Genomic DNA, 23304 nt, shown 5'->3' on the forward strand with positions numbered 1-23304 from the left:
CTTCTTCTGCTGGGAGCACGGTTCAGTCAAAAGCACCACTGAAAACAGCCTGACTCCATCGCCTCTGTGCCCTTCCCTCAGGTATTTATCCACACTGATGAGATCCCCTGGTGCCTTCCCTTCTCCAGGCTGAGCAGTTCCAGCTCCCTCAGCCTTTCCTTGTAGGAGAGGTGCTCAGGTAACTTTTCCATGTTAAGATGTTGTTGTTTTGTCACTGCTCAGGTTTCTCCAGCTCCTTGAGGTGGCTTTTGTTGGTCATTTCCTTGTCTTCTGACCATTCTTGCTGTCTTCTGCTACCACTGCAAAGTTATACCAAGCCTGCTTTTATTGATGCCTTTTCTGGTGATTCTTTTAGCGACCTGAAGCACTCACCCCTGGTAAGCAGCCGCAGGTGACGCTGCTGACACGTGGCAAAGAGCCGGAGAACAGAGCGGGGCTGACAGCCCCAGGAGCACCGGTGTGCAAAGGGGTGCCAAAGGAGTGCCAAAGGGGTCCCAAAGGGGTCTGCACCCCCAGGGTTCACCTGTGGAGCACCAGCACCCGCTGCAGCACCTCTCCAGGGAAACAGAAGTGTTTGGGGTCATGCTCCTCACAAAGAAAGACCAGAAGCCCCCAGCATGAGCCCAGGAAGGCTCTGCTTAGGGGGGCTGTGTTGCTGCGGGGGGTCACAGCTTGGGGTGGACACTGATGTTCCTCCTGCCCCGAGTCAGGGCACCTTGCAGTGCCTCCTCAGGGGGAATCACAGCCAGGGTTGCCGGGCACCCCCTGAGGTGTTCGTGTCCTGGGGAAAGGGTGAGATGTTGCAGCGTGCTTTTTAGGTCATATTTATCCATTTATACTTTCATTTTATGGTTCAACCCAGCATATCCCTGTTTTTCCCCAGTTTTTGGTCCAACCCAGGTGTTGCAATCCTTTCCTTGCCAATTCATTAGCATATACCTGCGCTGTGTCCCCGAATTCCCCTTCCGTGCTTTGCCCTCATTGGGTAATCACCCTGACCCCGACCCCTTCTGCCTTCTGTGTGTATAAAAGCCCTCTGCACATGGCTGATAATCGTCTTAGATCCACCATGCGCTGAATAAACCACCTCTGTTCAACCCCAGGACCCGCGCTGCTGCTGCTCCCTCTGTCCCGAAGGCATCGATCCCCGGGACTGCAGAGCCCGTGGGGGTGTGCCAGACCCCGTTCAGTGCCACAACACCCGAAGCACCCCTGGGGTACGGAGGCACCCCGGGGAAACCCTTCAGTGGGATTTGCCTTTGTGGCTCACATCCAGCCCTGGCGTCCCACGGAACTCCCGACCGCCGCCCATCCCGCTCCAGTGAAACATCCTTGGTGCTGCCAGACAGCCGAGACGTGAGAGCTAAACCTTGTGAGAGCAGTGGTGTAAGAGCAAATATTTAAATAACAAAAGCAGCACCCCCATTTATTTCAGAACGTCTTTCTCAGAAACCTGGAGGCAGCACATTCAGAGCAAGGAAGCTGATAGAACCAGTATAGACCAGTGGGGTCACAATGAAGGGAACTCGGGTTTAGTCAGAGCTGTCAATGAGGTGTGGATGGAGTTAGCAGTGCTGAGAAGGGAAACTGGAACTTAATATCCTGGGGCCAAACACAGTCTCAGTGGTGACAGCAGCTGTGGCAGCCCAGTGAAGGTTCACGGATCTGTATTAACCAGCCTGATCTCTTTGGGGCCAGGCTGAGGACCATGCAGATGAACCCTGGTCAGGGCTAGGGCAGATCCTCACGTGATTCAAAAATAACCCTGACATCTACATCTACATCCATCATGATAGCCTGTTCTAAGATGCAATTAACTAGAAGATTGATTGCCCTTGCTATTAAAAATGTCTAATTTCTAATATGTGTTTGCCCAGCTTCAATTTCCAGCCCCTGGATCTGGTTTTACCTCCAAGTGGCACTCGGAAGGCCTGGCAGTGCTGGGTGAACCCTGCAGGGAGGCTGAGCAGGAGGGCACAGCAGGGTCCAGCAGTGGGTGCCAGGGGACAGTGAAGGGGTCCCTGGCACTCTTTGGGAGGGGCTCTCAGCCCCTCTTGCCCTGTGGCCCCTGAACTGAGAACAGGCACACACACCCACACACAGGACTCGGAGGAGCAGCCTCGGTGTGTGCAGCCCCCTCCTCTGCACAGCCCCCAGTGCAGCCCATCACCTCTCACGGTGCTGCTCTGCCCCTCTGCTCTCAAACCTCCCAAAACATCAGCCCAGGGCCGGCTGCCTGCAGAAAGCCCAGGGGGCTGCAGGCCCTGGGCACCTGCCCCAGGTGTCTGTGTGCAGCACACATCCTGCATAATGAAAACCAATAAATCAGTAAATATTTCTGCTCTGCATTTAAAACAACTATGTGCAATATTCATATTTTACAGTGGTAATGAAATACTTTCTATTCCATCAGTAATTAAGCAAGATGCTAAACTGTGTAAGTAACAATTTTTATAATGTGCAGGAGAAGAGCTTACATCCAAGAGTATTTAATTGGCTAATGAGTTCACTGAACCATTTATTTTTTTTTCTTTATAACAAATCATGGCACACAGGGGAACTTAAGATTACTGGGGGGAAAATACCAATGTCTTGCCAGTATTTAAATATGTTCACATGGATATCCTAGAAACTACACAGCAGTTAGTTCAACATACCTCCCAAGCAATCACATACAAGCAGACAAAGAATGTCCCGGGTAAGTTAGTAAAAACTAGAACCCCACTTAATGTAATTTGAAAGAGGTACTTTCAAGTGATTTTATGTAACTTTTTTGTAAACCTACAAGTTTGATAGAGCTAATGAGAGAGATGGGCCATGCTTAAAAACCTGTAAGTCATATGACTAAGTTCTGCATGGCATTCTAATAAGAAAAATCAGCTGTACGCTGCAGTTAGTGTCGTCAGTATTAACAAATCCAAAAGAAATTGGTGGCTGAGGAGACATATCTTACACAGCCGTTTGACAGGTGTATCTCTAGCTCTATTCTCTTCACATATCAATGCCTTATACTATTAGCAATCAGGGAGAAATAAAAAATAATTGCTGATAAAATTATTGGAATGGATAGAAATGAATTGTAGGGATGGTAAGAGTAACAGGTGGCACTTGCTCAAGACAGCCTCATCTGGGTTGCTGGAAACACCAGGTTCATGAGCAGCCTGGTTGGCTACATTGAAGTGTAAGATGCAGTAAATAAGTAAGAAGAATGGGGCTTCATTTGAAATCAGGGATTTAGCAAGTCTGGAAAACATTTGAGGTTGCAGCGTCTGCGCTCTGAGCAGATCACGCTGACCAGAGCCCATCGCTGCTCAGGCCTCCTCCTGGGCTGTGCAAATGGCCAAATCACATCAAATACAAATCCACAAATCCTGAGCATTTGTGTGCATGTCCACAACAGAACCACCCTCACACAATCACAGCACAGCCCCGTTCCAGTGCTGTCCTCCCTCCATCTCCAGGGATGCACTGCAACGAGGAAAGGCCCAGGGAAACCCTGTGTGGAGTCAGGGCTGGGTGACAGCTTCCAGCAGGAGCAGCACAGCTGAACACAATTCCAGCCCAAATAAGGAGAGAAATAGAGAGCTACATAGTTTAAAATTATATGATGAAAAGAAACAGATGATTGTTGCCCATGTACTCTTACATGGCATCAAATGAAACACGACAGTGACAGCAGAAACAGAAATAGAAGGAGGTGATCATGGCACTGTGCAATTCTTCTCTCCTTTTCACAAGGGCATCAGAATGCTCAAATATACACAGGTCCAAAAACTAACTGGTCAAATTTATGGCAGAAAAAAAAAATTAAAAATTCCTCCACAACCAAAAAATACCAAGATGTCTTTTTGACTCAAAACTGCCTAAGAAGCAGGTTACAACTCAGGGTGGGGAGAGACATGCTGGGAAAGAGCTTTTCTCTACTTGCTTCGCCTGTAAGTACCTTACTGTAAACCCCCATTATGGCCTCTCATGCTCTTTACTGAGGAACAGCAAAAATCGAGTGAGAGTCAAGCAGGTGCTTGAGGCTGGGAGGCCTGCAGAGAGTGCTGGTTGTCTGTCAGAAGGGGATACCAGGGATGGGCAGGGCTTTGGCTGCACAGGGAGGGTCAAAGCAGGATCCAGTGGCTGCAGCTGGGATGGAAACTTCTGTCTAGAACTGGGATGACTCTCTCAGAGCACGTCCCTCGAGTGGCTGCACTGAGAATGCAACAGCAGACTCACATCGCTCCAGCCACTCCTAAGAGAGCATCTTGCCATGACTGCTCTGCTGACAAACCCAGGTGGGTGCTGAAGCAGGAGCACCAGCCTGTGCCCAAGGGACATTCCCAACAAACCCAGGACACAGAATCGACCAGCAGCTGCCTGTGCCCGCAGCAGCTGCTAAAAACACACCAGAACCACGGGCCCCTGTGCTAACAACCCCCCGATGTTCAGTGTTCTCAGTGGAGACCACAGCCCTCCCTCTCACGATGGGTAAATTTCCCTGGCAAACTTCCCCCCAAGTACATCCAATGCTGCATTAGGAACTTCCCCTACAGAAACCTGAGAAAATAGCAAAGCTCATTAAATTGCCAGAATGACCTCTGGAACATTACATCTTTTAAAATCTGTTCTTGTAAGTGTTTTTGAAAATCAGTTGCCAATCAATTAGCATAACTGAGTTGAAGTCAGAGCATTTGCACTCACTCTGCATCTTAGCTTGAACCTTTCTGATTGTTTCCATTTGCCAAATGGCTGGAGTTCCCAGAAGCTTTACTGGTGGATTGGAGTGGTTTGATCTGGTTTACTTTTCTCCCCACCAGTTGCCATGGTCGTGCTGTAAAAGGTTCTCCCTTCTTCCTACCAGCCTCACATTCCTTGAAGGCAGTAACCCAGTGGTATCTTTATGCCCAATGAACTTGTGCCCTTTCAATTTTGGTAGGACCACAGACAAAATTCAGTTTCTGAAGATGTGTGGCCAGGGATGACCTGTTCCTCTCAGCCACCCACCTGACCTCAGCCCTCCCAGGCAGACTAGGATGGTCTGTCTGCATATCTGGTGGCTCTGAGAGGAGCCCTGGAAATGTACCTGCAGACCCCCTCGGGTCCTTTGTTGCAGCAGGTGCCTGTCTGCGCCACAAGGCCTTTGTCCAGGAAGGACCAGGATGTCCTAGAGCTCCATCTGCTCCTGCATTTGCAGAAACCAGACCCTGTGGGTTCACCTCTTCCCACTGGAAGAGCTGGAGCTGCCCTCATCAGCCTGTGCACAGCAGCCTCAGAACTGGCAAAAGCAACCAGCAAGACCCAGCAAACAGCTATAAGCCTAACAGTCAAATGTAACTACCAAATAAAGCAAACTATTAAATTCCAGCCTTCCCTGTTTTACGGAGATATAATGGCTGAGCATGCATTACCGAGCACAGGTTACTGCAGGCATAGGGAAGGTGTTGGAGAGAAGGGTGCTGGACCTGTCCAGGCGTGCTGCTCTGCAGCTGCCTCACACCGGGACACCAGCTCAGGCCAAGGCAATCCCAGATTGTGCTGCCACCGAAAAGGACAGACCTTCCTCCTTCTGTTCCTCCTTCACTCACAGACAGCATCTGGCTGAAAACGAACTCTCTAAAGTGGTGATTAGGCTTTGGGAACAAGATCCCTGGCCCTGATCACATAAACAGATCACATGAGCAGACAGGCCAGTTCAGCCAGCAGGAAGGAGTTAACTTCAGACTCCATTCCTACACTGGTGCCAGGCAAATGCACTACTGGTCCATGGGTGAGAGGGCAGGCCGTCGTCCATGTATTTTAAAAACTTTGGCTCCCCTGTACACTTCATCCCAGTTTTGCAGACTGTTGTGATCACCTCAACACCTCTCTACCTCTGTATGTCATAACCCACATCGTTAAACTTTCCTGAGATACACCATCTCTGTGCTGCAATAGTACCAACACGAAGGCAGGCATGAGGCACCTTGTGTGCACCTTTAGCACATGAACACGTCCCTCTCGTACCTGTCAGCACTCCTGCTGTGGCACATCAGCAGTGCAGGCACATTAGGAGCAGCACGATCAACCCCTCAGTGCGATTTTGGGCTCACCTCCTCAGAGCAGCAGGGCGTGACAATAACTGAGGGCACAGAGCCACGGCCGTGTGCCCAGACAGGCAGGGACACACAGCACCACTGGGTCTGCCACACAGCTTTGTCGTCAGAGCTGCTTGTTGCAGAGTTCTCCTGTGGCTGTGATCAGGCAGAACGAGTGCAGCAAGAGGAGGGACCCATGGTCTGCTGCCCTGGCTACCTGTGCAGCCACAGCTGTGGTGCTCAAGGTACTCCTTGAGCCAGAGCAGAAATGGAGTTTGCTTACAGCAGATCTTTAAAGGATGGATAGTGCTTCCTTTTCTTTACAAGTGTGTCTTGAAGCCTCAGGATAAAACATTTCCCTTTACCTTGCGGGGTGCGGTGCAGCCCAGGCTGCAGTGTGACCCTGCACAGTGCTCTGTGTGCTGAACTCTCTGCCCAGGGAGCAGCACCCCAGGGCCCCTCTCTCCTCACCCAGCGAGGTACGGCCATCCTGAGCCAGGTAATCCAGACATTGCAAAAGGGCTTGGATTGGAACAGCACCACACATCTCCCTCTGAGAAGCAGGTGAGTGCCACCACCCATGGCATGCCAGCTGAGCTCTGTCAGGACAGCCTTCAAAGAAATGTAGAAGTCATGCTCAGATAGGTATAAAGAACAGCATTTATTCCAAACTTCTTTGGGTACAGACTAAGCAACTTGACTAAAGACAGGATCACAGCAATCATCCAGGGCACCAGAGCTGCCTAGTACAGTCTAGAGTATTTGGGATAGGAAAACTGATATCTGCTACTAAGCCTGTGATCCACGCAGTGTCTTTGCTCTTGTACCACAAAATGCCCTAATTCCCATACCTCCTTTTGTTAGTCTGGAGTCTCTCCAGATGAACATGGACAAACAGAATGCTCCAAAACAGATGCATGATGCAGAGCACAAGGCTGGTTTGGACCAGGACACAGCAACAGGCTTGGCACAGGGGCCTGATGTGGCCCCGTGGGAGCGGGGTGAGGGAAAGGAGGCAGCTGGGAAAGCAGAGTGCATTGGCAGGGATGGAACATCTGCCCAGAAAGGCACAGCAGGACTGGAACTGCCACCCCTAGTAGAGAACATCCTCGAAGCCGAGCAGCAGGAACTGGTGCAGGGCACTTGGCAGATGGAGCTGGGACAGGACCAGAAGCAGCCGGCCCTCCAGGAGGGTCCTGAGAGCACAGCGAGCCAGGTGCTGCAAGGAGCGAGGTCTGTGCCCCAGGGAGAAAAGTGACTGGTAGAAACAGGGGTATTTCTACAGAGAGAAGAAAGGACCAGAGGCACGCAAAGGTGGAGACATCACCCTGGGACCACAGGTAGAACCAGACACCCTCACTATGGACCATCCTCCCTGTCCCCAACACATCATCCCTGTGTCCTGCAATCCCGCACGGCCAGCCCCAGCTCTGCCCAACGCCTTCCAGGCCCAGATGTCCCTGGCAACCTAGCAGAACCTGAGCACTGCTCTTCAGCCAGCAGTCAGCATTTGTCCCCTTACCTGTACAACCTCCACTGGAACTGCATCCACCCAGTCCTCAGAGACACGCACGTGGGTGTAGCTGTTCACCAGGGCCTCGATGACACGTGGGCAGGAGTGGCAGTACCGCAGCACCTGGCCAGGGAGAGAGTGATGCCCTGAGGGGCTGCCTAGAACAGAGGCTAGACAGCGTTGAAGGAATAAAGCAGGTATTTATTAAAAGGCCTTCAAAGGATACACCTTGGGCGGTACAAGAGCTTGGCTGTGGCTCCACTCAAGATGGACCCAAGATGGACAAGAGATCACACGTTTTCACATTTCTGTAAGTTTGTTCCATTTATGTATTGGGGTTAATTGTCCAATTACAGCTTCAGGTTATGAAGTCCCATCCTGCCAGATTGCTCTCCTCAATTGGCTGTTCTTTATACTTTTTGGGCCTGAAACTGTAACAGTGTCCTTGGTTCTCAGGCTGGAAAAGGATTGTTTTGTCTGACTGAGCTGTGAGGAGAACTTACACTATATGAAGCTCAGAGTTACATACCAATGCAGTACAGAATCTGGAAAATATGAAAGCTAAAACTTAAGGCATCAAGAGCAGGTGATCACCATCATTGGGCAAGATCCTGCAAGCCCCACTGTCACATCTTAAAGTACTGCTCAACCCAGATGTGGTAAATCTGGTGAACTCCTGTCCTTCCCTCATGCTGACCCAGGAGAGAAAAACCACTGTAGGTATGAAGCACCAGAGCATCCCTCCTTGCAAAGAGGAGGACTGAGCCATCACTCAGCATGCACAGCATGGCTGCCTTCAGCACAACTGGGCCCCCACAGCTTCTCCTAAGGCACAGGGACCCATCGTACATAGCTGGGATGATGATCTCCATCAGCTTCACTGCTGCAAGTAGTTCATAAACACCAACACTCTGCTTTACACCAGGCTCCTCCCCTCACATTTCAGTAGTCAGAGCATCAGCCATTCCAGGGCAGGGACTGGCATTCATTTTATGATCAGCCAGAGCACCCTAGGCCTCTGCTGAGGGCCACACCAGGGTCTCAGGGATGCAGGATAGTGCCTGTTTGTGCAGAGACACCTGTACCTGTGTCTAAAGCAGAGCTGTGCCCATGTCAAGGGTGGCACAGAACCCCAGAAGACTTCACAGGTATTTGTACAAGGTCTCTGGCGTGTCCCACATTTGCATGGGTGCAGGTGACACAGCAATGCCAGGTACTGCAACAGTGCAGCCTTTGGAGCACTCCCCACCAGGCAAAGCCTGGCTCTGAGATTTCCCTGGCTCTGGGCTGCCACTCCCCATGGCCCAGGCCAGCAGTGGCTGTCAGAGTCTATTCTGGCTGTACCAGTGATCCTCATTATCTGGCGTTAATAGGAGATTAATTAGTGTTAATTGTTGATTTTCCTGTATTTTCCCAAAGGGGAGAGCAATCTGCTGATCTCCGGGCTGGGTAATTATTGCACTGCTCAGGAATTAAGACAGGAAATTAACCCTTTGTCTGCTGGTGTCTTGCAGAGACAGCAGGAGCTGGAGGGTGTGCCCCTGAGAAGAAACATCTCCAGAGGAAAAGGACCAACACTTTCCAGAGCAAGTAATTACGGAAACAGGGTGAGTACTGTCCACACAGCTCAGCAGACAGAAGCAGGAGAGTCCTACAGCAAAACACACCCCAGGAGAACACGTCAGGGATTCCCACACCAATAATACCAGTTCTCCCTCCCCAGGCCCTGGGCAGAGCGGGGCAGGACAGCGAACAGGCTGCCATGGAACAAGCCCTGCTGTGCCAGGAAGGCCCACGGGGGCCCTGATGTTGTTCACAGCCTTCCCCTCCCACCGCAGTCCCGGCACCGCCGGAGCCCCACCTTGAGGAGGGAGCCTGGCCAGACGCGGACGGCTCCGTGGTTGAGCAGCGCTCGCACCACGAGCTCCGGGCGATGCTCCAGCCTGTAGGCAGCCACCTGCAGGATGTTGTGCAGGGCCGTGTTGCCGCCGTAGTTCATGACATTGACGTTGGCGCCCCGGGCCAGCAGTAGCTCTGCGATTTGAGCATTGGCGTTCTTGCAGGCCAGGTGGAGCGGGTGCTGCCGGTCCCGGTCCGCGGCGTTGATACTGGCACCGCCCTCCACCAGCAGCTGGCAGACCCGGTAGTAGCGGTCCATGTCCTGGGGCTGATGGCGCTGAGCACAGGCAGCGTTCAGCGGCGTTTGCCCCTCCTTGTTCTGTACCTCCAGCTGAGCCCCGTGGTGCAGAAGCAGCTGGACGTGCTCTGCCAGGCCGTGCCGTGCCGCCACGTGCAGCGCTGTGTCGTTCTCCTCCTCCGTCTGACTGTTCACACTGGCACCGTGCTGCAGCAGCTGCCGGACACACCTGTGAGGGCCAAGGTGACTTGGTGACCATTCCTCATCTCCACCTCCCATCCCTCACATCTGTACTATCCCACAGCTTTTCCCCAGAGCCCCAAAATCCCTGCTCCTCACGCCCTGGAGCAGTGGTTTTAAGCCAGGATGACTGGTGAGCAGAGATACTGCCACCCCAACATCAGCTAGCTCTGCGCAGACCTCTTGAAGTGTTGTCACACCTGATGCCTGCTCGCGGTGTGTCTGCACAGGAGCGCCCTGAACATCACCGTGAACACCTTCCTCAGCTGCATCTGCTAAGGACACGAGCTTGCAGTCACCTGTCTGACCTCAGAGGTGATCCTGGTCCAGGAACAGGCACCAACACCGCCCCCATTCTGCACCCACCAACCCACCCTCAGGGATGAGGAGGGACCCTCCTACATGGGATTAGGCTTGAGGGGGAGGGAGGCTGGCTGTGCCCCCCCATTGAACTCACTCGATGGAGTCCGAGCTCTTGCAGAGGTGCAGGGGCCTGTAGCCGTCCTCAGAGACGGCGTCGGGGTCGGCTCCGGCGCCGAGCAGCAGGCGCACACAGCCGGCGCTGCCCGCCGCGCACGCCGCGTGCAGGGCGGTCGAGCCCCCCGGAGCCAAGTCCACGGCGGCGCCGCGGAGCAGCAGCAGCCGCAGGCAGTCCGTGTAGCCCCGGCTGGCCGTGATGTGCAGCGGCGTGGTGAGCTCCTGCTCGTAGCTCAGCGACCACAGCCCTGCAGGGGAAGAGGGGTCAGGGAAACGCATCCAGCCGCGGTGCACAAAGACCTGCCCTTTTCCTTGAGGTACCTGATGTACATCCCCCAGAGAGACTCGTGATTCCCCTCAAGATCCCTGCAGAGCTCCCTGGACAGCTCTCAGGCCATGCAGACAGGGAGCTGCAGGGAGCAGCAGCCCGCAGCAGAGGCTGCTCTGGGCAGTGTGCCCTTCAGCTGTGGCTCAGGTGGGTACGTGGGGTTTCTGCTGTCAGGAGCGCAGCGGACGAAGCGTTTGGGGCACGAGCAGGGCTGATGGCAGCGAGGTGGCTGGGCCAAACACAAGGAACAGGGCAGTAAGAGAGGTGTCAGAGCCCACAGCCACACACACAGGGGACTCAAACAAGCCCTGAGCAGGGTGCAGACATCAAGCTACAGCAGAGATGGACATCTGGGGCCTAGGAGAGAGCAAGGGGCTGAAATGTGCCTTCTCTCAAAGATGCTGACCCCACACAAACCATCACCGAGCTGGTGCAGTCTGCTGGCTAGCAGACTACAGTAAGAAAACTCCTTAAACTGTGCTTCTTGCTGCCTACCCAGACTGAGCTGGAAGACATCCCAGACCGCATGGCATGTTCCACAGTGCATCCTCTCAGCTCCGTCTTGCAGAAGCAGTATGTGGTCATCTATGTTTTCCAGGGCCACGTTCAAACTGAATCATCTCCAGGATGTAACTCATGTTGTGACAGTCTGGCACAACCCACAGTGGGAGGTGGCAGCACAGTGCAGGCTGCACACACAGCAGTTCCCAAGCACTTAAGACAATCCCTCTGAGAGAGACCAGGTTTCCTGGATGCACCCTGTGCTCTCAGAAACAGGAATTCCCTTCCACAAGGAACGCAGGAGAAGCTGACCACATCCCCATGCTCCTGTTCCCATCCCCACTCCTGTGCAGCCCAAGCAGCACCCGTAACACAGCCCCAGGCACAGGCATGCCCAGCACATGTCCCAGCTGAGCCCCACTGCTCCCCATACTCAGCCCGCGGGGGTTGAAGCGGTAGTTCTTCCACTCCTCCAGGTCACTGGTGTCAAACACAGCATTGGGGCTCAGCTTGTTCCGAGGATCTCCGAGGATCTCGGCTACAGTGCCGTGATCCCCGGCCAGCAGGGCCTGCCAGAACACCTGGGCAGGGCCGTCCGCCTGCTGTGTGCGGATGGGCTCCTGGCTCTCCTCTCTTCTGCCTGTGATGCTGCCCATAACAACCCACCAGAGCCGCCTCAGAGACCAGCACAGGACCTGCTGGTGTACCCCAGGCAGGCTCCCAGGCACAGCCCCACCAGCAGCCCGTGTTTGGGCTGAGAGCCTGCCTGCCAGCCCAGGGTGTTCCACAGGGAGGGGAAACAATCACACCCCTCTCTTTGGCTCAGGCTGGGCACAGCTCAAGTCTCAGCTGTTCTATTCTGGGAAACCTTGTGACCAAATGCTGGGGCCAAGGGGCTGATAAAGGCTCTCCACACAGGCAGCAGCACCTCAGCAGTGCCCTGCTGTGAAGGGAAAATCCTCAGGAGGGGCAGGGGAGCTTGAAGTGTAGGAATGGGGATGGGACATCACTGAGACAATAGGGAGGGAAATGATTTCATGCCTACTCTGCGTGTTGCCCAGTGCTGCCCAGACCACAGCAGCATGACTCCAGCAGCTCCACACATCTCCACACCTTTGTTCACCCCTTGGCTCCACACACAGCACTGCACACCCATTTAGCAGTTGCACCTGAGCCATTGGCACTACGGAGGTTTTTAAAGAAGCTACAGGACAGATCTTTTTAATCAAAGCCAAAGAAGTGGTAGAAACAGGTACAAGGATGGAAAAAATTGGAGGGAATTATCCTTTAGACCTTCCCCACTTTCTCCTTTTTCTTGATATCCAACCTTGCACAGAGCTCCTGCATAGCTTCAGTGTTTCCTTCCAGGCCTGACACACTCCCCTGACTCAGTTGCTCACTGCAGTCCTGTCACCTGAGATGGTGATTTCCTGATCCCACCTGGCTGCCTGCAGCCAGCCCGCCCACCTTGGCCACAGAGGAGCGTGCCTGGCTCACGTGGCATTCGCAGTGTTCACACTGTGCACACCATGTGATCCAGAGAACGTGTCTCGCCGCATAGAAAGCTGGTGGTGCTCAGTTTATTTTTGTATCACGGAACCACTCAGATCATGCATCTAAACACCAGTTAAGTGACCCCAATAGACCACCAAGCAACAATTACCAGGGGACTTTACCCCTCTCAGTAATGAAAATAAATGAGCAAGTTCTATGCTGACAGTATCCAGTTTGCTCTGCCTGTGCAGACTTCACCTTGTCTAACTAAAACATAGCCTGCAAAAGTGCAAAGAAAGGGAAGCCCCTGGCAGATGTTCTCACCTGATGGGACCCTCTATTTACCCAAGGATATAAGCAGGTATCCCATGAGAGTTTGATGTTCCCAGTCATGCACCAGGAAGGCAGAAAGCTGTGTAAATATCAGTGACACCAGACAGTCTACAATTCCTCTGGACACCTTAAAATACCAACAAGGTGATCTGGGAAAGACAAGGTCACTAGAACCTACTGTTAAGGTCACTGAGTCAGTTCTGAGAACCTATCCCAACACGGTCAGTGAGACAGAGAGACAAGTCTTGGGGTAGCATGAAGGTTTGTTTTGGTTTTTGTTCTGTATTCTCATCTGATAAATTTGGCAGCACATTTTTGCACTGTGCTTGATGAATGATCTTGTTTGGTTGGGTTTTTCATATCTTGAAACTTTGATTAGAGAAATTTCTGCGTGAGGTTGTTTTACACTGTCTGTTCCATTCTCTGTGGGGCTCAGACCTTTACCAGCAGAGAGACTGGGTGCCCGTGTCTGCCAGCTTGGCATGACACAGGAGTTACAACACCCAGTTCCTATTTTACTGACAAATGGTCTCAGTTACACAATGGGTAATACCTTTAGTGATTTCACTCCCAAGTAGATTGTAACAATTCAAAACTTGGGTTGTACAAATCTTGCAACTCAGTAAATAATCTTCACCACTCACAAGTAGCAGCACGTGCATCTGCAAGCCCACGCACCCCATTTGACTTTTGCTGGAGGGGATCCCATAAAACGCTGTTGGTCTGGCTGGGCACCAGGACACTTGGCCTGCTCCTCTGGGAAAGCAGCTTCATCAGCAGCTCTTCCATTCTGCTATGAGTGGCTTTTGCCACCAGCCTTCTGTAGAGGAGGGTGTAGAGTTAAGGGCCTTCCCCACTTGATGCTCCTTAATTCTGGGGGTCTGCCTGCACCACATCACTAATTGACAGCAGCAAGAACAAGGGCACACCCAGGCTGGCCAGCACACCTCTCCCTTCAGCACACCAGCTGCATTGCTTACTGAGAAGCTCATAGATGATGTTGATGAGAAGGTGAGTTAAAGGGACCCCAGAGTGTGGAAACGTGTGGTAGCCCCAAGATGTGCCTGGTACAGGTACAGTGAGATGTACAGATGGAAAGAAACACCAAGAATGATCAGCTCCTACCTCCTGTCACTGAGAAACCTTTGCTTCCACCATCTTTCTTGTAGACTGGAATTCTGCTCCCCTTGTCAAACCTATCTCATGAAACAGAACAGCATTCTGATGCATTTTCACCCATGCATGCTCCTACCTCACTCATATTTCACATCCATCCCAGCAATCTCTAACATGACAGTCCTGAGGATGTGCTTCTCCAGTAACTCTTTCAGGGGCCCTATTCTCATTACTTCCCAGTAAATCTGCCTCATCCCACCTTCAACAAACCTGCTACTATTTGTTGTACAGCCTTGGAAACTCCCTCACACTAAAGCTGTTCTTCCCAACTCCTTTTTCCCTCAACCCTTTTTCCACCACTGGGGGATTCCTTTCAACATTTTTCTCAGGCTCCTGAGCCCTATCTTTGGACCCCACCCTGGGCATTTTCCATCCCCCCCATGTCCAGTCCCTCATACCCACCACGTTTGCTGCTAGTCCAGCGCAGCACCTCGCCCCTGGTCTCAATGATGAGATTGACAGCTGCGCCCGTGGTGAAGTACTTCTGGAGCATGTCCAGGTCTCCAGTGAAGAGTGCATTCTGGAGCAGCAGATCCCGGCACTCCAGCGGCTGCAGGCGGCTGTGCTGCTGTCCCCAGGCATCTGGGCTCAGCCTGTGCTCCCTGTGCTGGGGCCTCACACTGTGAGAATGCTTCCACTGCGCCGGCTGCAGCAAGCGCTGTGTGGCAGAGCGCGGAGGGAAGGGGCAGTCCATCACAGGTAACCAACCTGAGAAGTCTGAGCCAACAGTAAATGAGCTACTGCAGCAAAGAGCCTCTTGTTCAAGGATTTCTCCTTTGCAGGTTGCTCCTGGGTTCCAGCTCCCCTGCATCTGGCTGGACTCGGGCACAGGCCTGAATCACCCAGTATAAATAGCCTGGCTTGGCAGCTCCTCATCACCACCTCCCCTTCTTCCAAGAGCTTGCTTTCAGCTGCTAGGTGCAATCACCAGCACAGACCAGGACCAGGACAGGGGTGGCAGGCAGCCTGGAAACACTTTCTTTGTGCTTGTTTGCTCTGCAAAGGCCCCTGTTCCACAGGGCACTCCCACTGAGAGAGGCAGAGCAAGGTGGGGGCAACCACAGCAGGGAGGTAGGTGGGTGAGGGGGAGCTTGGGAAAGGCCTGGATCAGACTCAGTGCCAGAAGTCATAAAGGACTAAGGACAGGGCTCTTCCCCACGGGGAACTCCACAGGGACCAAAAGGCCCTCACAGGTACCACACACTGCTCTGGGAATGAGCCCCTTCCCAGGGCAGCAAGGCTGGCTGCCCACAGGGCTGGGCAGATACAGAGGGGCAGAGAGGTGAGCCCTGAGAAAAGCAGCTCGTACAACACAGGTTATCCTGCCACACTGGTCCCAAACTGGGATCAAGTTCTTCGTGGTGTGGCTGGAGGTGCTGATCGAACAGGGAGCCAGACTTTGCTTGTGCCCCTTTTGGCAGCTGTTTCCAGAGAAGAGAAAACGGTTATGTGAGAACCTTGGAGCTGAAGAAGGTCAATGAACCAGTGCTGCCCCAGGACTGGGATCATGCTGAACATTCCCCCTGCCACAGCACAGATGCTCTGTGCCAATGAGCACCTGCAGCATGCCCCTGGTGCTGGCCTGGAGCACATTGCTCTCCTGGAGGATGCAGTGGCTGTAACTGCAGCTACACTGTGGAATCCACATCCACGCTTCAGAGAGTCTCCTCCAGCCAGGTGAGGGGCTCAGAGCAACAGCCCTGGCTTGGGGAACTTTGAGTACAGGAAGTCTGGATTCCCTAAGAGATGAGGAAAAGGAGAAACTAAGAACTCTTAGTTCCTCTCTAATCTATCTTTACAACTCATGCTGCTCCTACCACTGGAACCAATGCCATCATTCTCCCCAGCTACAGGCTTGGGAACAGAATCCCAAACTAACCCCTCACACTCAGCACTACTCATGCACCGAAGGCCATCCAGGAAAGGCCCTGACTGCAGGTGTCCCCCACCCCATTGCCCCCTGCACACTGGCTGAGGCAGGCAATGTCTTCACATTCAGCATTTCACAGACCTGGGTCTGCACGTTCCTGACTTCACCAGCTACCCTGGACATTTTCTCCCATTCCCATGGCTAACACCAAAAAATATACCTTAAACCACTTCAAGCAAACCAACCAACCCAAAACTACAAACAAAAACCCACAAATAATTAAAAAAAAAAAAATCACACCCACAAAACACACGCAGCCACATTCAGCATCTCCAAGCCCAGAACCCACACATGCCAAGTAGGAAAGTCCACAGGGACACTGAGGGCACGGAGGGCCCTCAGCTGCAGGCAGAGAAAAGGGTGTCAGAGCCATCCACTTCCTATCCAGAAGAGCAGCCAGCTGGGTCAGTGGGCAAGAGACAGCAATGTCAGAATCCAGCATGTCCTTAAGTACACCTGGGGCTTTCATCCTCACCCCACTAATGTTTGGTCACAAGGTAGCACTGAGAAAACCCACAGCAGGGACCCTGGCTAGGAGGGCCTGGGTATGATCAGGAAGAACAGGATAAGGACTGAATACTACTCACGCCACCAAGGCCAGCAGCACAAGGATAAAGTGGTACCAGGAGCCTTGTCCTCTCACACAGGATTTCTATCTTGTGTGGCTTGAGGGGACAGCAGAGGGTGCCCACACAGCAGTCAGAGAAGAACAGAAAGAACAGCAAGGGCACTGACCAGCACCCACAGAACTGCTGCTGATGCTGCTGCTCCTCCATCAGCTCCCTCACACCCTCCAGCTCGTGCATCTCCCACAGACATTCAGGAGCACAGGCTTGTCCTCAGCTTCAGAGCCAGCCTAGAAGAGCTGACATGACTCCTCCAACAGTGCCCAGAGCTCAGCAGCTGAAAGCCCTGGGGCTTCAGGGTCACAAACCTGCAGTAACACAAGTCCAAGGGCTGGTCAGAAAGTGACCACAGGCGAAGGCCAGGACACCTGAACAAGAGTCCATCACCACACATGCCCCACACACCTCTACTCCCATGGACAGCACCCAACTGCCACGACCTGGCTGTGCCTTATCTCTCATCCCAGAGGACACCATGCCTATCTTGTCAAATGAATGTCTCCATAGGGCCAGGCACTGCAGCCGTGGTGAGGGAGATGCATTCAGAGCCTCAGAAGGAGGTTGTGGGGGGGAGCAGCATGCGTGGAAAGGAGCCTGTAACGAGTTTGTAATATGCATGTGTGGCACGGCCTGCGCAGCGTCATCACAATGGCACAGGCACTTTCCCGCCTCATTGCCTCCCAAATGGATTTTAAATATCATTCCGAGGACACAATTATTTAAAACGCTGAACTAAACACTCACTAATGGGAAAACGGCGTGTGGCCTGCAGCAGCCATTCCTCATGGGGCCACTCTGCCCGTGTCATCCTCTTCTCCAGCCCCACACCCTGCATGGGGCCACACGGGAGCATCCTCCTCCTCTTCCTCGGCAGCCACAGAGGGCACCACGGGCAGCTGTCTTGAGCCCAGGCCGATGCACATTGCCTGTGTGAGGACACACCTCTCGTCCCCATCCCAGTGACCTCCAGCCCCAGGGCAGCTCCCAGGTACCAGGGGCACTGCGAGAGCCCCCAGGGCTCCAGGCCAGCAAGCACCTCACCAGACAGCAGGTCTTCCTGTCTCTCCCCAGTTTGGCACCAGGTAATGCAAGGCTACACAGGGAGAGGACAAGGATGACAACAAAGGTGCCTCCTGACCCCCTTTATAAAGCTCTGGAAGTTATGGTTACAACATGAGATTTACTTTTTCACTTAGTCTGAACACCTCCCATACCCCGAAGCACAATCCTGAGCAGGGGAGATGAAGAAAGGAGCATTATTGTTGGTTACATCCAAGAATCCAGAGCACACAGAGCATGGAAAGAGAGAAAAAACCCAAGGAAACAAACTATTTGTAGCAACCCTTGCCGGGGAGAACACAGAGACACCTCCAAGGGTGCCGTGGACACTTGCTCCCTTTACAGCACTGGCAGCATCAGGGATGCCAGAGCTTCAGACAAGAGAGCATCTGCTGGTGGGGGAGGGCCTGCCTGCCCTTTGGTCATCTCCCCTCTCCTTTCCTCCACGCAGGGATTCTGAGACCACCACAAGTTCCAGCGCTCAGAGACAACAGCCAACCTCAGACTAAACACAGAGGGGAAGGGACACGGCCCAGCACCGTCCCCACACCCCAGCAGCTGAGCACAGAGAGGGTGAGAGCCCATTGCTGCAAGCCCGGCTGTACATCAGAGGTTCATATTTTAACAGCTTTGGTATCACCAGGGCTATCCATCACCAGCTCATTTTCCTCCGTGTGCTGAGCTGCTCCTGCCTCTGCTGTTTGGAACAGTGGCTAATGAGGCACCAGAGCAGCCACCTGGCAGCACGGCTGCCAAGGGACACACCACGGGAGAGGAACACACACAGGTCTGCACACTCTGCCAAAAGCTCCCTCCCCTCATCACAGACCTCAGGGATGCTCTGCCTCCGGGTCCTCCTCCATGTGAAAGAAGGTCCACATGCTCTTCAGCCATTGCTCTCTTACAGAATGGAAAAAAGAACACAGGTATTGGTGATACTTTCCTGAATGCTCTTTCCGCACTATAGTGCACTTTTTGAGAGGCTGAAGAAAGGACAAAGAAAAAAAATTAATTGTTTCTAGCCCACAGAAATGCATAGCTTAGTCAGAACATAGACATGGGGCCAGGGACATGCAACATGACAGTGCTGCAGCACTGCAGCACTAAAAACTTGCTGTGAGACTTGTGAAGACACAGGCAGGCCTGGACAGACTCACATGCAGCAAGGCAGCCCCAAGACACTTTGGAAGAGAATCTGTACAGGCTCCAAGTTTTGCTGTTAGTGTAACCTGGGTACTTCTGAGTTGTTCTCAGTGCCCTGTGAATCCCCAGTGGGCAGCAGAACCCAAAAGCAACTTCACCCAGATCTCACAGGAGCCACAAGCCCAGTCTGAAAGCAGCTGAGCCAAGCATGGTCCTCACCAAAGCTCATCAGCTAAACAGGGGTGAGCGCTCAGGAAAAGACACTCCTGTATGGCATCCTGTGCAGGCACCCAGGGAAGCTTCAGGGGGACTTACCTTGGGGAAACGAGCAACAGGATCCCTGCACAGCAAGAGATGAACCCACTCCTCATAAGGGAGATGTAAAAGGGACAATGTGGGCAGGTCCAGTGCAGAACTCCCTCATTCCAAGAGCAACCTCCTCCTTCTGCCCCTCAGTCTCTCATCTGCACTACCTGTCACAACTCTGAGGAGACGCAGGCATCTAGTGAGAGGAATGTGAGGCCAGTCTCCAACTGCATTCTTCAAGTCTTTGTTGGGGTGGAGGGGGGAAAGGGGGCTGTGACACAAAGCAGGATGCAAAAGTGGAGTATTGGACAATAAAGCACTTGCACCTTTAAACCCTTACTCCTCTGGGGCTCAGCCGGTGCTCGATGCTCTACCAGCCATCTGCAGGAGCAGCCACTCACTCCACCGTAAACCAGCACCTGATGCCCACAGGCAGCCTGAGGCACCGGGGCAGGGAGCTGCACGGCCCCGGGGCAGCCTGCTCCGAGCTGGGAGCGCAGGGCTTTGCCGCAGAAATGGATCTGCGATCTGGTAGTCAGAGAGACCCATCTCCAGGGCAGGAGGAGAACTGCAGCTCCAGGCTGCTCCTCGGCATTCCCCATCCCTCAGAGAGCGTGGCTGCACACCCCGCAGCTGGGAGAGCTGCTGGAAAGGGAGTAAGCGGCTCTGGACAAGTAAAAAGTAAGGAATGCCTCTCCATTGCCTCCTCAAGGATAAAGGTTTGTAAATTAAAGGTTTGAACTGCGTCCAACAACAAACAGAAACTTCTTTATTTTAGAAAATGAGGCACCCTCTGTGAAGGTCATTAAAAGAGTTTGGTTTTCCTGTCAGCAAAGCTCATTTTGCTTTGGTTCTGCCAAAAAGGAGAAAGTTTTCACCAGAAGAAAACAAAATAAAACCAAAACAAACAAAACCCAAACCAAACAAGAGTAGCGACAAAAACAAAACACAAAACAGCTAACAAGGAAAAACTTTCATGCCCACAACCCACCAGAAAAAAAAAAACAACAAACCACCAAACAAAGAACAGCTTTGAAAATAGTTTATAAACATTAGAAAAACTCTTTACCCCATGCTAACTTCATCCTGTTGTCCCAGAGAGATTTAGCATCGCATCTACTCTGACCAGTATAAACGGATAACTTGGGCAGAAAGAGCCACCACAGTTAGGAAGCAGCTGAAGAAGAGCAGGGAAGTCAAAGGCAGCAGAAGTTTTTAGGAGTCAGGAATCTGAAAGCCATAGTAAGGAGTTTGGAGAGCTGCAGAGAACCCACTGTGCTTCCCATAATGACCCCAGCTCTCCCAGGCACGCCCTGTGGGCCCTGCTCCTAGCTGCATGTGGTTGTTTTCAAACAGCAGCTATTCTCCCAGCCCTACCAAACAATCCCCACGGCCACAGCTTAAACTACCTCTCAATTTGCAATGCAAAGACTAAAGACAGGATCTGTATTTCTATGCATTTTTTATTTACAGAAAGGCAACAGGAGGTTTTGCTTTTTCAGCTGAAGACCAAAGCAGCTCCTGTGGGTTCCACGGGCCCAGCTGGTCACTTGCCGGTGGTGTACTTGGTCACAGCCTTGGTGCCCTCGGACACAGCGTGCTTGGCCAGCTCCCCGGGCAGCAGCAGCCGCGCCGCCGTCTGCACCTCGCGGCTGGTGAGGGTGGCGCGGTGGCCGTACTGCACCAGGCGGGACGCCTCGGCCGCCAGCTGCTCAAACATGTCATTGACAAACGAGTTCATGATGCTCATGGCCTTGGAGGAGATGGCCAGGTCGGGGTGCACCTGCCGGATGGAAACCAAACACCACCTCAGCCTCAGACACCCATCACCCTGTAAGGAGTGCGAGCCCCATTCCCCATCCAGACAGGGCACTCCAACCCCAAAAGCACCTGTAGCTGCCACCCTAAGGTTTTAAAGTCATGGGCCAGTTTAAACTCAGGAGAGGTTCCCAAAAGGCTACAGGAACTTTGGGATTGCCCTGGCAGAAGCCTCCTCGCAATCCCCATGAAAAATATGGCTGTGAGGGGTGGAAATACTCCAGTCTCCAAGTCCTACCTACGGGCTCATGCTGACAACTGTGGCTTAGAAAACGCATGGCCACTTCCAAAAATGCTCTCTTTTCCCCATCAAAAATCACCAGACACCTATTCACAGGGCCAGAAGCAGCTGCTTCCACTGTACTGACTTCCATGAGATTACTTCAGGCAGAGCTAAGCACCCGAGCTCATTCCCTCTAGGAAACACTTCCTGCTCTAGATCCATCTCTACTACCCCTGGAATCCACCCCCTCAACTTCCAAGTGTCAGCTGGGGCTCTCCTGTACCTGCACTTACACATTTTTTTCTTTCTCCATCTCTCTAGAAACCCAGATTTTTCTTCCTTACTCTTTATGGTGCTAACATACAACAGGCAGAAGTTACTTTATGTATAAAGCAGTTTCTAGCAGAAAAGAAACATTTACTCACTTGCTTCAGCACTTTATAAATGTAGATTGAAAATGCTTCCTTTCTCTTAGGCTTCCTCTTAGACCTTTTTTCCCCAGAAGCACCAGCACGACCATGTTTCTTCTGAGGTTCTGAGCTCATCTTAACCTCCAACAGAGCAACGAGCAAGTGCTGTGAGACCGGCAACACACCAGCAGTCACCACTGTAACCAGCACTGGTTATATAGGCAGCAGACCCTAACCTGCCTCAGCCCCCAAGGAGCAGGACAAGGACACACCTGTGGCTGATGATTCCACCTGCACTAAATGAAAAGCAGCTGGCCTGAGAGGAGCTTGTGATTCCTGGGAGGAAGTGATTCAACTAAACTAGACCTGAGAAGTCTGAGTGTAACCAGGATAAAGAGGGGCAAGAGCAGAAGCATCTGATTTACAGGGGATAGAATTACCAGAGAAGAGTCATTCCCAAGTCCAAAAGGGGTTTTGTGAAAGGAGGGATCTTTAGTGCAAGGCTGTGGATTTGGAAACACATCTGTGCTCTGGAATATCAGGGGAGTATCAGGGGAAACCCAGTAACTGCAGGAAGGATTGGTCCAGAGATGAAATGATGGCACTGTAAACACCCTACCAGCCAAATTTCCCCTGCTACCTAGCCTGCTCTTGGGGTCCCACCTGCTGCACACAACAGGGCCTGGAATGTCAGGAGGGGGCAGTGGAGGGCTGACACTCCAAGTGTGGATTTGATCTGTCTTGGAAACCGGTGATTACACTAATGAGGGTAAATGTGACACAGGATTTAGGCTTAGCCAGTAAAAACGGGCAGCAACACAGCAGAGATGTGAACAAAACAGAGTTTTCTCTGCTCTGGAGAGAAAAGGAAGCCTTTCAGTGGACACCACTGCAGCCATTTCATGCAAGGGTGATGCCAGTATGCTTGTTAGGTGGGGGAACACACCGGGGGCTCTGTGCTGCCATGTGGAGTCTCCTGCTCGGGTACACACATCATACTGGCACACCCAGAGCAAATCACATCTTCCAAAGAGTGAGCTTGGGAGACCTACTCATCAGTCAGTGATTCTGCTACTGCTTGTGCAGCCCACAGTGTTCTGAATTGTTTGAAATAGAACAATTCAGTGCCTGAATTGTTTTATTCTCAGCCTGTCCTCATAGGCAGGCACCTGATCACCCTCCCCTAGTGCAAATAACTTTCACAGTGACAAGGGGAATCAGTGCCACAGCGAGGTCCTTGCTCCCAGAAACTGAAACAGTGATCAGGCAGTACAGGCTGGGAGGGTCATGTCAATGCATTTGTGAGGGAGAATGGCCGTGTGAAGATATGTGTTAGTGGGATCCTCTCGAAACAGGGGTGAGGAGCAGGAAACATCACCACTTGTGCTTCATAAGGGGCCGTGCGTTGTCAGGGAACAGTTCAGGGCTCCTCTCTCTGAGGGACATTCCTCCTGACACATTTTTCTCAGGTCACAGCACACAGGGAGGACTCTGGTGCTGAAGGAGCCGGGGCTATTTTATCTCTTGC

General features: G+C 52.5%; 2 protein-coding genes across 4 annotated transcripts; both read right to left on the reverse strand.

Annotated features, from left to right (window-relative positions):
• Positions 1-6704: 6704 nt before the first annotated feature.
• On the reverse strand, positions 6705-12025 carry ASB10 (ankyrin repeat and SOCS box containing 10). 3 transcript variants are annotated; one of them, XM_063421242.1, is made up of 5 exons: positions 11692-12025; positions 10410-10677; positions 9437-9941; positions 7585-7698; positions 6705-7297 (listed from the first exon to the last, which is right to left on the reverse strand). In XM_063421242.1, the coding sequence occupies exons 1-5, from the start codon at positions 11912-11914 to the stop codon at positions 6923-6925; spliced, it is 1485 nt and encodes a 494-aa protein (XP_063277312.1). In that variant the 5' UTR covers positions 11915-12025; the 3' UTR covers positions 6705-6922. The 3 variants fall into 3 exon arrangements, with proteins under 3 accessions (XP_063277312.1, XP_063277319.1, XP_063277324.1); XM_063421249.1 differs by having other exon boundaries at positions 11253-11834; XM_063421254.1 differs by having other exon boundaries at positions 7017-7341.
• Positions 12026-20708: 8683 nt separating this feature from the next.
• LOC134563373 (late histone H2B.L4) lies at positions 20709-21917 on the reverse strand. Its single transcript, XM_063421261.1, has 2 exons — positions 21792-21917; positions 20709-21108 (listed from the first exon to the last, which is right to left on the reverse strand). Exons 1-2 carry the CDS (start codon positions 21909-21911, stop codon positions 20872-20874), a joined length of 357 nt encoding a protein of 118 aa, XP_063277331.1. The 5' UTR covers positions 21912-21917; the 3' UTR covers positions 20709-20871.
• Between the last annotated feature and the right edge of the window lie 1387 nt (positions 21918-23304).

The sequence above is a fragment of the Prinia subflava genome, chromosome 1 (assembly GCF_021018805.1).
Source record: "Prinia subflava isolate CZ2003 ecotype Zambia chromosome 1, Cam_Psub_1.2, whole genome shotgun sequence".
Taxonomy (NCBI): domain Eukaryota; kingdom Metazoa; phylum Chordata; class Aves; order Passeriformes; family Cisticolidae; genus Prinia; species Prinia subflava.